At 36.3% G+C, this 13393-nt stretch overlaps 1 protein-coding gene across 3 annotated transcripts in view; it reads left to right on the plus strand.

The window, feature by feature from the left end:
• Positions 1-13393, plus strand: part of LOC306874393 (uncharacterized protein) — a 16702-nt gene continuing 3309 nt past the window's right edge. For 2 of the 3 annotated variants that reach the window (XR_013784618.1, XR_013784619.1), the window contains exons 1-45: positions 47-129; positions 757-824; positions 950-1006; positions 1100-1258; positions 1481-1942; positions 2080-2127; positions 2789-2830; positions 2926-2973; positions 3201-3335; positions 3415-3525; positions 3637-3687; positions 4067-4138; positions 4239-4292; positions 4375-4539; positions 5619-5684; positions 5783-5821; positions 5896-6027; positions 6116-6382; positions 6471-6521; positions 6610-6636; positions 7579-7605; positions 7761-7823; positions 7952-8056; positions 8164-8208; positions 8345-8434; positions 8515-8550; positions 8658-8693; positions 8790-8852; positions 9294-9329; positions 9422-9493; positions 9620-9646; positions 9763-9798; positions 10507-10542; positions 11054-11137; positions 11259-11294; positions 11373-11429; positions 11506-11589; positions 11688-11750; positions 11836-11895; positions 11990-12016; positions 12115-12147; positions 12256-12372; positions 12504-12551; positions 12650-12766; positions 13231-13344. Coding sequence is in view for 1 of the 3 variants with exons in the window: in XM_079424406.1 (XP_079280532.1) it covers positions 770-824; positions 950-1006; positions 1100-1258; positions 1481-1942; positions 2080-2127; positions 2789-2830; positions 2926-2973; positions 3201-3335; positions 3415-3525; positions 3637-3687; positions 4067-4138; positions 4239-4292; positions 4375-4539; positions 5619-5684; positions 5783-5821; positions 5896-6027; positions 6116-6382; positions 6471-6521; positions 6610-6636; positions 7579-7605; positions 7761-7823; positions 7952-8056; positions 8164-8208; positions 8345-8434; positions 8515-8550; positions 8658-8693; positions 8790-8852; positions 9294-9329; positions 9422-9493; positions 9620-9646; positions 9763-9798; positions 10507-10542; positions 11054-11137; positions 11259-11294; positions 11373-11429; positions 11506-11589; positions 11688-11750; positions 11836-11895; positions 11990-12016; positions 12115-12147; positions 12256-12372; positions 12504-12551; positions 12650-12766; positions 13231-13344 (3553 nt within the window). In the remaining 2 variants the exon portion in view is untranslated. Of the gene's footprint in view, positions 130-756; positions 825-949; positions 1007-1099; positions 1259-1480; positions 1943-2079; positions 2128-2788; positions 2831-2925; positions 2974-3200; positions 3336-3414; positions 3526-3636; positions 3688-4066; positions 4139-4238; positions 4293-4374; positions 4540-5618; positions 5685-5782; positions 5822-5895; positions 6028-6115; positions 6383-6470; positions 6522-6609; positions 6637-7578; positions 7606-7760; positions 7824-7951; positions 8057-8163; positions 8209-8344; positions 8435-8514; positions 8551-8657; positions 8694-8789; positions 8853-9293; positions 9330-9421; positions 9494-9619; positions 9647-9762; positions 9799-10506; positions 10543-11053; positions 11138-11258; positions 11295-11372; positions 11430-11505; positions 11590-11687; positions 11751-11835; positions 11896-11989; positions 12017-12114; positions 12148-12255; positions 12373-12503; positions 12552-12649; positions 12767-13230; positions 13345-13393 lie in introns of all 3 variants that reach the window. The other variant, XM_079424406.1, reaches the window with a different exon arrangement.

The following is a 13393-nucleotide window of genomic DNA, read 5'->3' on the forward strand; positions in this document are numbered from 1 at the left end:
AGATGCGATAAGAAGTCTTGAAATCCAAGCTGAAAAATATTTTTATGAGGGGTGCTGGGATTGAACTTGAACAGAAAACAATTCAGTGTGTTGATACAGGACAGACTATTTGACATGTAATAACAAGTGGTAAGTGTAAATTTGTTCTGAGCCGAAATTCGGACATTTTATTGAAGAATTTTGTGCTTTTGTGTTATATCTTTATTTCAGTACCAGTTCATATGCTTGTAAACTAAATGCATTTTTTTTTCCTCTGGTTAGCTGAATTTAACACACTTAAAACTGAATTTTACCATGTTTTTGAGCACCTTAGATTCATTACAGGTTGTTTAAATCAGTGTATTAGCGTCTGTGCTTTTTCTAAAAGCTTATAAGATAAAATATAAAATAATAATACTAATGTCAAAAATAATGAAGTATCAGACATTAAACCCTTTCTGATTTTATCAAGCATTAAATTCTTCTGATTGTAAACTTTATTTTAAGCAAAGTGAAGGTGTATACTGTATACTGCTGTATACTGCAAAAATAACAGAAAGCAAGAGAAACCATCAAAATTTAAAGCAAGATATAATGATCTTTACTAGTTGCTAATGGGACGTATTAAACACTAAGGATGTGCTTTGATGGGTTGCAGTGCTTTTGAAATAATAGTCCTTCGTTGTTTGTTTTTATTTTGCAAATGAAAAGCAAAGCTAAAACATAAATAAAATTAGGGTTTCCTGTTTTATTGATATGAGTCACTTTGGTTTCCAGTAGTTAACATGGAATGGACAAGCTAACCACAACCAAGATTGTGAAAGTAGAGGGGGGATCTGGAAAAGGTGAGTGTGTAAAGATAATTAAATAAGAACTAATTAATTAATTCAGCATAACTAGTAAAACTGGAATTTGTGCATAAAATTTAACTTCATTTGTCCCTTAACCTGAATGATTAAAAAAATTACAGGAATCCAGAAACACACAGAAACTGCAACGACCACACGACTGACATCTCTACCCCCAAGTAGGTTTAAATGTCCTTTCTGAAATAACTACATAACATTAAAAACTATTAATTGTGCTGGTTCCCTTCCCTTATTTGGTGTCTCCCCACTAGAGGGCAACAGCAGCTCTTTGAGTAGCCAACAGGTACTGACCTCCATAGTGAACAGCTCAGGATCTGGAGGAGCTTCAGGAGGAGCTGTTCTGGTGGAGAAGAAGATCTTCACCCAGAGCAGTGCTGAAGGAGGGACGTCCAGAAGTTATGCCATATCCTGTGAGTCCAGCTTTAACTGGCTATATATGAGCTATATAGGGCATTTTTGAAATCAAAACATATATTTTAAGCAATATTTACTTGAAAAGTTTGTGAAATTCATGAAAGGAACTGTACTTGGTCAGTCTGTGCAACATATATCTAGATAACACATAATGTCCATAGTAGAGAGATGTATTGTCCAACTACTGAAGTTTATCAATACTCCTCTCTTCTCTCCAGCCTCCTCTTCTGGAAGTTCAGCCAGCAGCAGTTCAGGAGCAGGATCTGTGATTGGTGGATTCGGAGAAATATCTCGTGAAATCAGTGTAACCGGGCCGATCCGTAGCTCTACAGTTAAAAGCTCTAGTTCTACAGTTAAAAGCTCTAGTGGCGTCTCTACCTCCATCACAACAGCTGGCGGTTCCTCAGCAACAGGTGGAGAGCTTTCTTCTGGATACTGCTCCATCTCCTCTTCTGAGTTTGTGTCTGGTTCTTCAGGCGGTTCTGTCAGTGCTTCTGGAGGCAGTATGAACATATCCAGAGGTGGAGGAGGTGGCGCTGGCTCCAGAGGAACTTCCAGCTCCATGACTGTGCCCAAGTTCAGCTCCTCGCCCCCCAGCGGGACACGGAAAGGTTTGAGTTACAGCACAGTTCCTGCAGAGAGGAAGACCAGTCTGAGCCTTCACACCGGAGGATATGAGGGTAAGTTTTGGACAAATTGATTTCAAAAGACACAAGATTTCACACTGTATGTATAATTATTAATATTAGTTTAAAAAAATCATTATTGATCAGATTTAATAAACAATATGTGTGTAATTTATATTATATTTACCCAGGGAGCTCCAGTGGCAATTCTTCCCCTGAATACATTAAGAAAGAATACGGTACGTCAATTTAGTATTTTGTTTTGAGACTGGTCTGAATTTCAGGGGGGGGCATTTGTAATTTTTAGCATGCATGAAATAAATGTATAATTAATCAGCACAATTAACAAAACCCACAAACATTTTTTTAACCTCTGTTTACGGCTGAGCAGGGCATTTCGAAGGGTTCCGCCCCTTTTAAAAATGTAGCTAAAGTGATGGGCTTTAGATACAGCACACCTGTGAAACGTGATTTGTTACCTGCTTGTTTTACATATAGAGAGGCGGGACATGCTCGTTCGTGGGACCATTTGATTGGATAGAAAATGTGCGCACTGCAAATCCAAGTAATAGATGATTACAGGATTTATGTTTTGACAACGAGCAAAAAGAAATTGCTTTATGTTTGCGAAAGTGTATTTAAGTCAGGTAAAAATGAGCACGTAGGCCTACTTTTGTGGTGACAGAAACATTTACAAAAACTAGCAAAACAAATGTTGAGGTATACTTATATGTAAAAATGTAGGCTATGTTTAAGATCATGCAACGTCAAGCGTATGTTTAGTATGCTTTTATTTCTTTTTTTATTATTCATGAGGTCTGAACTCTCCATTAATATGAATCTTCAAAATTAAAAAAAAAATCTAAATCAAAATGTTTTTTTATTTTATTTTTTATTTAGTTTCGACAAGTGTTGCCACTAGAGGACGCACTCATACACGAGGTACTTCCAAACAATCATCAATTAGAATAAATTAATTAAAATTAATCATAATTTATGCCCATTCTAAATCTTAATGCTATCTTTTTCTTTTTCAGAGAGTGAGATCAGAGCCAGATTGCAGAGTGCCTCACCCTCCACTAGATGTCAGTGTTACTCATGTTGAGTCAAAAGTCTATTATGTGTTAATTTGATAATTTGAAATAGCATAATATATTATATGTACAGTATTTTCGTTATTTCAGCTTTTAAATGATATATTGATTGTTATGGTATACATGTTGCATATATGATTTTGTATTAAGTTATTTTTGAAAGATATGGTAGTGTGGCCCTGAGTTTCAGAAAATGATCTATAGTTTCATATATTTAGGGACAGAGCTGGATGATGTGAAGAGATTACTGAAGGGAAGTCGCTCCGGGAGCATCAGTCCACCGCGCTCTCCCACCAACACTCTACCTATCCCCAAAAAAGGCAGTGTAGACACCCGTCATGACAGCCAGTCAGGTAACACACACTCACAATCACAGAGATGCCTGTGATGCACAGCACAGCCAGTCCTTCAACACTAATATATGTCTTCCAGGTTGTGACGGCACAGTCCTGGATGCAGGATTCAGTGGGTATTACACCAACCCAAACAATCTCAGTTACACCACACTGCAACAACCATCATCACCCACAGGTTACAGAGACGGTGTGTTTGTTTGCCTGTATTTCTGTGTGTTAAAGTCAAAAGGATTAACAAACTAAAAAGATAAATGGGAGAGTGAGAGATTGTAACTGAACATATGTTGTTTTGTTTTAGGTGGCATGCAGAATAATCTGACCCTCAGCTCATCTGCCCTCAGTAGTGCAGGTCTTTACATTCACACTCCACTATACCAAATTTTGATTAACAAGATTCCAGTTTTGAGCTCTGGTTAAATGTTAAAACTCATAAAACTGATAAAGTACCTCCCCAATGTTCCCATTAAGAAAATGCTATTTCCAAATGGTTTTTTCAAAATGCTATAAAAACAAACAATAAGGGGACGTTCCTTTTTAAATTGTTGGAACGTTTCTTTTGAATGTTCTGAAACCAATAGAAAAAATAGGCAAATGTTCAGCTAAAACATTTTAGAAAGATGTTCCATGAACGATGTATAAACAACATTTTTGTGCTAATGTTTTGAGAACGTTATTACAAGAACATTTTTGAACAAGTGCTCTATTAACGAAATAACTGTTTTTCTCAGGATATGGGATGCATAATAACCTGTCAACATCTGGTGGTGCTCTCATGGTTAATGGAATCAGTGCTGGCCAAGGTAAGCTCAACCTTGTCTCTATATAAAAACTTTAACACACTGATGCAGTGCATGCAAGTAACTACAGTAAGATATTGATTATGTCTGTTTGTATTTCCAGTGTATGGGGCACAGAAGAATGTTGGCAGCGCTGGATTTGCCACCACTATTACTAGTAAAAATAATTTGATTTAAGATTAAAATATTGCAATATTACCAAATGAAAATTCGTCCTTTTTTGTGTGTCACATTCACAGCTGTTCCCAGCAGCCCTATCACCGCTGATGATGTGTTTGTGAAAGATGGCAAGTTTATTGCGATTGGAAAAGAAAATGTAGCAGCTAAGAAAGAGACTGAGCGACTGATCATGTCCAAAAACACTGGCAAACAGTTCATCACTTCCACCACCAGTGCTGGAGCAGGTAGACAGCAGAGACTAGATATTTTACTCCTGTTTTTTTTTTTTTGTAGCTTAAAGGGATAGTCCACCCAAAAATGAAAATTTGATGTTTATTTGCTTACCCCCAGGGCATCCAAGATATAGGTGACTTTGTTTCATCAGTAGAACACAAATGAAGATTTTTAACTCAAACCGTTGCAGTCTGTCAGTCATATAATGGCAGTCAATGGGACCCACGGCTTTGAGAGACAAAAAAAATACACAGATAAAACCAAATTAAACCCTGCGGCGTGTGACGATACATTGAGGTCTTTAGACACGAAACAATCGGTCTGTGCAAGAAATTGAACAGTATTTATATCATTTTTTTTACCTCTGATCCACCACAAAGTCCAACTATCCTGAGCGTGTTCACAAAATCTGGTGCATGACGCATCAACGTGCTCAGGCATAGTAGACGCAAGTGTGGAAGCGATTTTCTTCTTCCTTGATTTTTAACGGTGGTTGGCATCCAACTCCAGTGGTGCATTACAGCCCCCTACTGTACTGGAGTATGAACCGGAGCTTAGATAGAGATAAACTATAACTAGAAGGGAGATCTCTCATATTATCTAATACTTTACTTCAGCAAGAACATATTAAATTGATCAAAAGGTAAAGTAAAAACATTTATATTGTTAGATATTGTTATTGTTTTTCTATTGTGAATACTGTTATTTTAAAATATCCATTCATAAAAGAATTCTGAAAAAAATGTATAGTGGTTTCCACAAAAATATCCTTATAATAATGTGTCTTGAGCAGCAAATCAGACAACATTGTACTCTGAAGGATCATGTGACACTGAAGACTTATTTTAAATTGTAATAATAATATTACTGTATTTTTTAATCAGACAAATGCAGCCTTTGTAAGCGAGAGACTTCATTTAAACACATTACACATCTTGTCCACCCCAAATGTTTGAACAATAATTGTTAAAATCGAAATGAGTATGTTATGATTAGTGTATGATGTTTATTTTACATATTATTTTTTAATATGACTTACTTTTTTTTTGTAGAAATGTATTTGTGACTGTACATTTTTTTTATATAACAGATTCTGAAGATTCACTGAAGAGGGAGAAAAAGATGATCTCCAGCACTACTGAATCCACAATGACTGGTACATTCAGAGGAAGTCACTTACTGTATATTATCTAATTAATAATAAAATCGTGCCTTAAATTACATGCAGTAAGACCATCATTTATGTGCTTTTAGCTTCCAGAGCCTCAACAAAAGACAAGGCAACCTATGCAGGTATGTTCATTCAGCAATGATGGCCTGTTGGATCTGGTTTTTGTTCATAGCCTCATATTCTAATGTTACAACAGAGATCCGTAAAGATGAGTCTGATGGTGCAGGACTAGGATTCTGTTCCTGCTGCTCGTGGTGGAAGTGGCTTCTGGCATTGATTTTAGGTCTTCTCCTTCTACTGGGACTCCTCTGTGGTCTCATCGCACTGGGTACATTATGTCTCATGATATTATTTTAGACCAACTGATTTAGCTTGTACAGTTTCCTTCAAAACTAACATTTCTCTGTCTACTGTAGGTGAGGAGGTCCGGAAGCTGAAGGCTCGTGTGGATGCTATTGATGGTGGAGAAAGCGCAGTCTCTGCTCGAACCAGTCGTTTCTCCGCCTCCTCTGCTGTCAACATCATTGATCCACTGGAGTCTTCATATGCTGAGCGCATCCCTGGCATCCGTGCCGATAACACTATAAACCTGGGTTCAGCGTCTGCGGCACAAGACCCTGTGGTTCTGCAGAGGACCATCCAACAGATCCTCAGATCCGAGCTTCAGTCAGACAACGTCAGAGGTGTTTACCATATATTCATGCTAAACATGTGATAGCTTTACCCAATCAGTTATCTAAACATTTATACATTTTTATGATTTCATTGTAGCTTCACTGGCAACTTCACTTAAGGGTGAGAGAGGAGAGCCTGGGTCTAAAGGTAACACTTCTAGATAAATACATTCAATAGATAAACCTGGAGAAATACAGAGTGAAAATGCATTTTACTGATACTCATGTCATTCTAGGTGACCAAGGACCTCCTGGAGTGAAAGGTATTCATAAAAATATCACACTGAGTTGTCAGATTCACAAATATGTTAGATGTTAGAACAAACATGCATAATAATGCAACAGTATCACATAATATCACAAATATATTACAGTATCATAAATGTATCACAATGATATGACAAATATATTATAATATAAGAAATGTATTAGAATTATATCCCAAAGATCACAATGTCACACATTATCACAACAGTGTCACATATCACAAATGTATCACAATCATGTTGCATCACAACCGCATCACAAATATATCACAAATATCACAATGTCATTCAGTAGTGCAACATTATCGCATATCACATATATTACAATATCACAATTGTATCACAAATAAATCATAATATCATAAATGTATTAGACTTATCACAAATATCACAATGTCACAAATATATCACAATAATGTCACATCACAACAGCATCACATAATATCACAGCAATATCACAAATGTATTAGTTATATCTCAAATGTATCACAAAATTACAAATGTATCACAAATATATCATAATGTCACAAACGTTTTACAATTATATCGTGACAATGTCACACGTCACAAGTGTCACATAATTATATCACAGTTATATCACAAGTCTATAACAATAATGTCTCAACACAACAGCATCACAAATATCACGTCACAAATATCACAAATGTATTAGTTATAAATATATCACGGTATTACAAATGTATCACAATTATATCTCAAAAACCACAATTTCACATTATCCCACAACTGTCACACAATATCATAAATATATCACAATAATGGCACATTATCACAACAATATCATAATATCAGAAATGTATATATCACATCACAAATATCACAGCAATATCACACATGTATCAGTTATATCACAAATATATCAGATATATTATGAAATATTATGAAAATGTTACAGTAATATTACTAATAATTTTACAGGTGATACAGGGTTTCCTGGAATTCCAGGTAATTATTTTTTATATCACAAAACATAACAATCCTTTGCACTCACTGTATACTGTACACATAACTACATATATGAATAAAGAATATAGACGTGATATGTACTTATAAGAATAACCTAAATTAATAAACTGAATTAATGAAGGGCATCTTTTTAGGTCCTCCTGGTCTCATTGGTCACCCAGGACAGGAAGGTCCTCGAGGACCCAAAGGAAGTGCAGGTATGAGGCAGAAACACTGAACTACCAGTTGATTGTTTCCATTACAGTTTTAAGACTGATTTTGTGATGCTGACATGTGGCAAAGATGATTCAGGCCTAAAACATCTGCTTGTGTTTTTTATTCACAGGTGAATCAGGAAATAATGGTTTACTTGGGCCGAGAGGTCGAGAGGGGCCAGCGGGTCCCAGAGGAGAACCGGGACCCCCAGGATTTGGAGAAAAAGGAGAGAAAGGTAATGCCATTTTCATGATTATTGCTACTGTTTTGTTATAAACGTTTATACAGTAGCCCTTTAATAAGATTAAGTGACATGCTAATTGCTCTGTGTTTGCTCCTCAGGTTCATCCGGCCCTGTGGGATCACCAGGCCCTCTGGGACCCAAAGGTAAGACCATCTGCTCATAAACAAAGAGAGAAACAAGCAGAGAAACAGCAGTACAGTATGTAAAATTACTCTGGTAGCAGACAAACAGATATATAGGACCTACATTTTTTGGGGAAAACATGTTTTGTCGCTGCAGGTGAGGCAGGTGCACAAGGCATACCAGGTCTTCAAGGAGCTCCTGGACCCCAAGGCTTCCGTGGAGATTCTGGTGATCCTGGACCCAAGGGTAAATGTACCTTTTCTGAACATTTTCCCTTTTGAGAATTTCATGTGAACTATTTTTCTAATCATTTTTTATATTTTTAGGTGACAAAGGACCTGCTGGGCCACCTGGGGTCAAAGGTCAGTAGAAGCCAGAGATACATAGGGTATTGCAGTAAAGCTGTTTTTCATGTACACAAGCTTTTATGCTGATGATTATGATTACATTGCTTTTATTACTAAATAAGGCGATCAGGGAGAGAGAGGACCACGTGGTGCCACTGGTGAGTTATCTTACTTACAACTATATATATATTAATCAGCACTCACCATTGTGGCATTTATTTTCAACATCACAAAATATAATATTTTTTTTCCAGGTGAGCCAGGTCAGGTCGGACCAGCAGGGCCTCCTGGTGAGAAAGGTCTTAAAGGATCAGCAGGTAGGTTTCATCACAGAAATAAAACCGGAGTAAAAGAAAGCCTGTATCACATGTAGAATCAATGCAAATATAGCCTCTTCTTAATTTTATAAGACATATGCACTACCTTTCAAATAAGTTCAAGTTAATACTTCTATTCAGCAAGGATGCATTAAACATTACAAAAAGTGTGTATTTTTAAATATAACAAAATGTATCAGGGTTTCCACAAAAATACTAAGCAGCACAACTGTTTTCAACATTTATAATGATTTGTATTTTTGATCAAACAAATGCATCCTTGATAAGCATATAAGAATCTTTTCAAAAACATTAAAAATATCTTACCTACCCCAAACTTTTGGATGATAGTGTATAAAACGTTTAAACATATGGATTTAAAAAAGGACTGTATGTGCTGTATCATATATAATATATAATCATATATTTTATTTTTCAAAGGTGCTCCTGGGCCAGATGGTGTTAAAGGAATTCGAGGTAATTTTAAAACTAAGCCTTGGGAAAATATTAGTCTGTGTCTTTCTTTTTAAGCATGGATTCTGTAAATTTCTCCTTCATTTAAATTCAAGGAGATCAAGGTCCGACTGGGTTGCCTGGAGCTCGGGGACCCTCAGGGCCTCCTGGAGATGCAGGAATACCAGGTATAAATGAAAATAACACACACTAAGAATTCGCACCATGAATAAAAAGATCATTTGTGCTTTTCATGCTTTTTAAACATAACTGTTAATAATGCAAACCATGTAAAGAAAGTGTTTTCTACACAGGTACACCAGGACTCCAAGGACCTCCAGGTTTGATTTCACTTGTTCTCAGCTGCATATGAAACAAAACATATCTAGCTTTTTTGTGAAATTGCAGACACAGGTTAACCTTAATTATTTCATTTCATTTCATTACATTACTATAGGTTTGCCAGGTACTCCGGGCCAGCCAGGAGCTAAAGGTATTATTTATTAATTTTTTCATTTCAATTCAATTCTACTTAATACCATAGCATTATGATTGAAATGTATATTAGGTAGAAGTAGTATGATGAAGTCAAAAGTTTACATACACCTTGCAGAATCTGCAAAATGTTGATTATTTTACCAAGTAAGAGGGATCATACAAAATGCATGTTATTGTTTATTTAGTACCCACAAATTCTTTAGTTTTCCAGCATTTTTGTGTATTTGAACCCTTTCCAACAATGACTGTATGATAAAATGCTGGAAAACTAAAGAATTTGTGGGATCTGAAGGATTTTTCTGAAGAACAGCAGGCAGTTTAACTGTTCAGGACAAACAAGGGACTCATGAACAACTATCACTAAACAAAAAAAAAAACACAGCTTTGGATCGTTCAGGTAACAACACAGTATTAAGAATCAAGGGTATGTAAACTTTTGAACGGGGTCATTTTTATAAATTCGACTATTATTTTCTCTTGTGGACTATATGTAAACATCTTTTATGTGAAATATCTTATACGGGTCAGTACTAAATAAACAATAACATGCATTTTGTATGATCCCTCTTACTTGGTAAAATAACCAACATTTTGCAGATTCTGAAAGGTGTATGTAAGCTTTTGACTTCAACTGTATATATATATATATATATATATATATAAACTTTGTCTTACCGCATTACACATGATGTTGTCTCTTTAGGTGAGCCTGGTGAGCCCGGAAGAGTCATTTCTGCAGGTGAGGAAACACAAATGTGACCCTGGACCACAAAAAAATTTTTTTTGGAAATTGAGATTTACACATCCCATGAAAGCTGAATAAATAAGCTTATGGTTTATTAGGGTAGGGCAATATTTGGTTGAGATACAACTATTTGAAAATCTGGAATCTGAGGGTGCAAAAAAATAAAAATATTGAGAAAATCACCCTTAAAGTTATCCAAATTAAGTCCTTAGCAATGCATATTACTAATCCAAAATTAAGTTTTGATATATTTACGGTGGGAAATTTACAAAATATCTTCATGGAACATGATCTTTACTTAATATCCTAATGATTTTTGGCATTAAAAAAATCTATAATTTTGACCCATACAATGTATTGTTGGCTATTGCTACAAATATACCCATGCTACTTATGACTGGTTTTGTGGTCCAGGGTCACAAAAGAGAATTAGTTAGTAATAATAATAATAATCTGGCTCATTTGATGGTGACAACTTCATCTTATTTCTGGTCACTCCTTACAGGCGCTAATGCAAACACTGTGGGAGTACCTGGACCCCCTGGACCTCCTGGAACTCCAGGTCCTGCTGGACCACCTGGACTATCAGGTGTTATGAAGTTCATCATGGATTATTTTACATGCATTTAATATGAAATGAAAAGAATCAGTTAAACAGCTGTATGTTCATGCTAATATTGCTAACCTTTTCTTTTTCTTTTGAACCTCAGGTCCTGTTGGTCCTGCTGGTCTTCCTGGGTCACCTGGTAAGATGAATTTTTTTCTATAAAACAAAAAGAGTGAAATCATAAAGATTTAGTTTCCTAACATTTAAATCTGTATAGGTTCAAAGGGAGATAAAGGAAACAAAGGAGAAGATGGGAAGCCTGGAGTCTCTGAGAGTGAGTGTGTTCTCTTTTAAAATGGACATTATAAATGCTTTATATCTTTAATTCACTTTTAAACTGAATTGAACAGAGAAAACTGCTCCTGAACCCGGTCCTCCTGGCCCACCTGGTCCATCAGGACCACCCGGACCGCCTGGGAATGATGGAATACCAGGTGCATAGTTCTTGAATTAAGATTAGTCTGATTTCGTTATATCCATACATCATTACTGTATTGTTACGGTATTCATTTTTAATTTTGTTTTTCCATAGGTGTTGGTCAACCTGGTCCTCCTGGTGAAAAAGGTGAACCGGGAAGCTTTGTTCCCACTTCAGGTATACTTTAATTTACTGTATATATTAGCATTTGAGATTTTAAATTATGGTATGAAAGTGATCTGGAGTTTTTGTGATCAATCAGAAACCTTCTTTGCTGGACCACCTGGGCCTCCTGGACCTATTGGACCAAAGGGATCACAAGGTAGATCCAAAACACATTACATAATAAAAAAAAAAAAAAATTCCTGGAGACATGTGGACCCTTTGAATTTTAATGTTTAATGTCTTCTGTTCAGGTGATACTGGCCGCCAAGGTTTCCCTGGTAAGACCGTCACGTTCAATCACACATACAGTATATAATAATAATTCTGACATTTCTGGATTACATGCAAACTTCTCTTTGATCTTTCTTTACTCAAGGCCAGCCTGGATTACCTGGAGAACCTGGAATTGGTTAGTGATTCAAATTCATATAATAATAATAATAATAATAAAAAAAATATTCTACACTGTTTTACAGGAGCTGACTGGAGAGTATACATTATTTTACCCTGAATCCAGGTATTCCAGGACAGCCAGGGTCACCAGGACCACGTGGAGAACAAGGTTCTGAGGGTCCACCAGGACCACAGGGACCTCAAGGACCAATGGGTCCCATGGGGCCAGAAGGTCCAAGAGGTACCATGGAAAAAACAAACAAAAAAAAACTCCAGTTACAGTAATACATTTACAAATGTAAATGGAGTTAGTGTTTCTACATTTTTTTGAATTTTGCATTTTAATTACACCTTTTTATTATTTAAACAAAGGTGATGCTGGAGTCCCAGGGGCCCCTGGCATTCCAGGATATTCCTACGGTAGGCAAACAGGTCTATTGATCCAATAGCTGCAGTGACATGAACCATTTACCATTTCTTTAGTGAAAGAGAGGGTTTCAATTCATTGTTTTTATAAGGTGGAGGATCCAGAAGCGTTCCAGGTCCTCCCGGACCCCCAGGACCTCCTGGAGCACCCGGTTCATCAAGTGGTGGCTCACCAGATGTTGTTCAACAGATTTCAGACTACCTCAGAAGTATGTTTAAAAGGAAGTTAAGCACCTTTATGCACCATAGCAACTCTCCTAAAACCACACACCTTAAAGGAACAGTTCACTCAAAAATTTATATTTTGTTATGATTTACTCACTTTAATGTCATTCCAAATGTGTGTCTTTCTTTCTTTTGTGACTACACATCCACTGTTCAGTTAGTTGTGTCAACAAAAAAATATTCAAGTAGTTCAAACACAAAATAATAAAGTTCATTTAAATTTATACAAATGTAAGTGGACTGAACATAATGGAAATAAGTTACATAGAAAATGTTCAAAAATGTTGTTTCTACTCATTTTAACCAAGTAATTTGAACAAGCATTAAAACAAGCATCTTTTAGAAGTTTTAGTTCCATTTGGTGCTACTAGAAAATGTACATTTAACTGGTTATGGAGATAAATGGGTAAATAAGCTCCATGACTGTAATATTTCATGTTCTCTGTAGGTGAACCCATCAGAGAGTACCTGACTGGACCTCCAGGCCCACCTGGACCACCAGGACCTTCCGGATCAGGCTCTGAAGATTCTCTGGCTAACCGTGTTATTGAATACCTTCGAAGTGAGTGTGAAATGTGTGCTTAAGAGCCATTATTATTTTATAAACAAAT

The sequence above is a fragment of the Barbus barbus genome (assembly GCF_936440315.1).
Source record: "Barbus barbus genome assembly, chromosome: 8".
Lineage (NCBI taxonomy): Eukaryota > Metazoa > Chordata > Actinopteri > Cypriniformes > Cyprinidae > Barbus > Barbus barbus.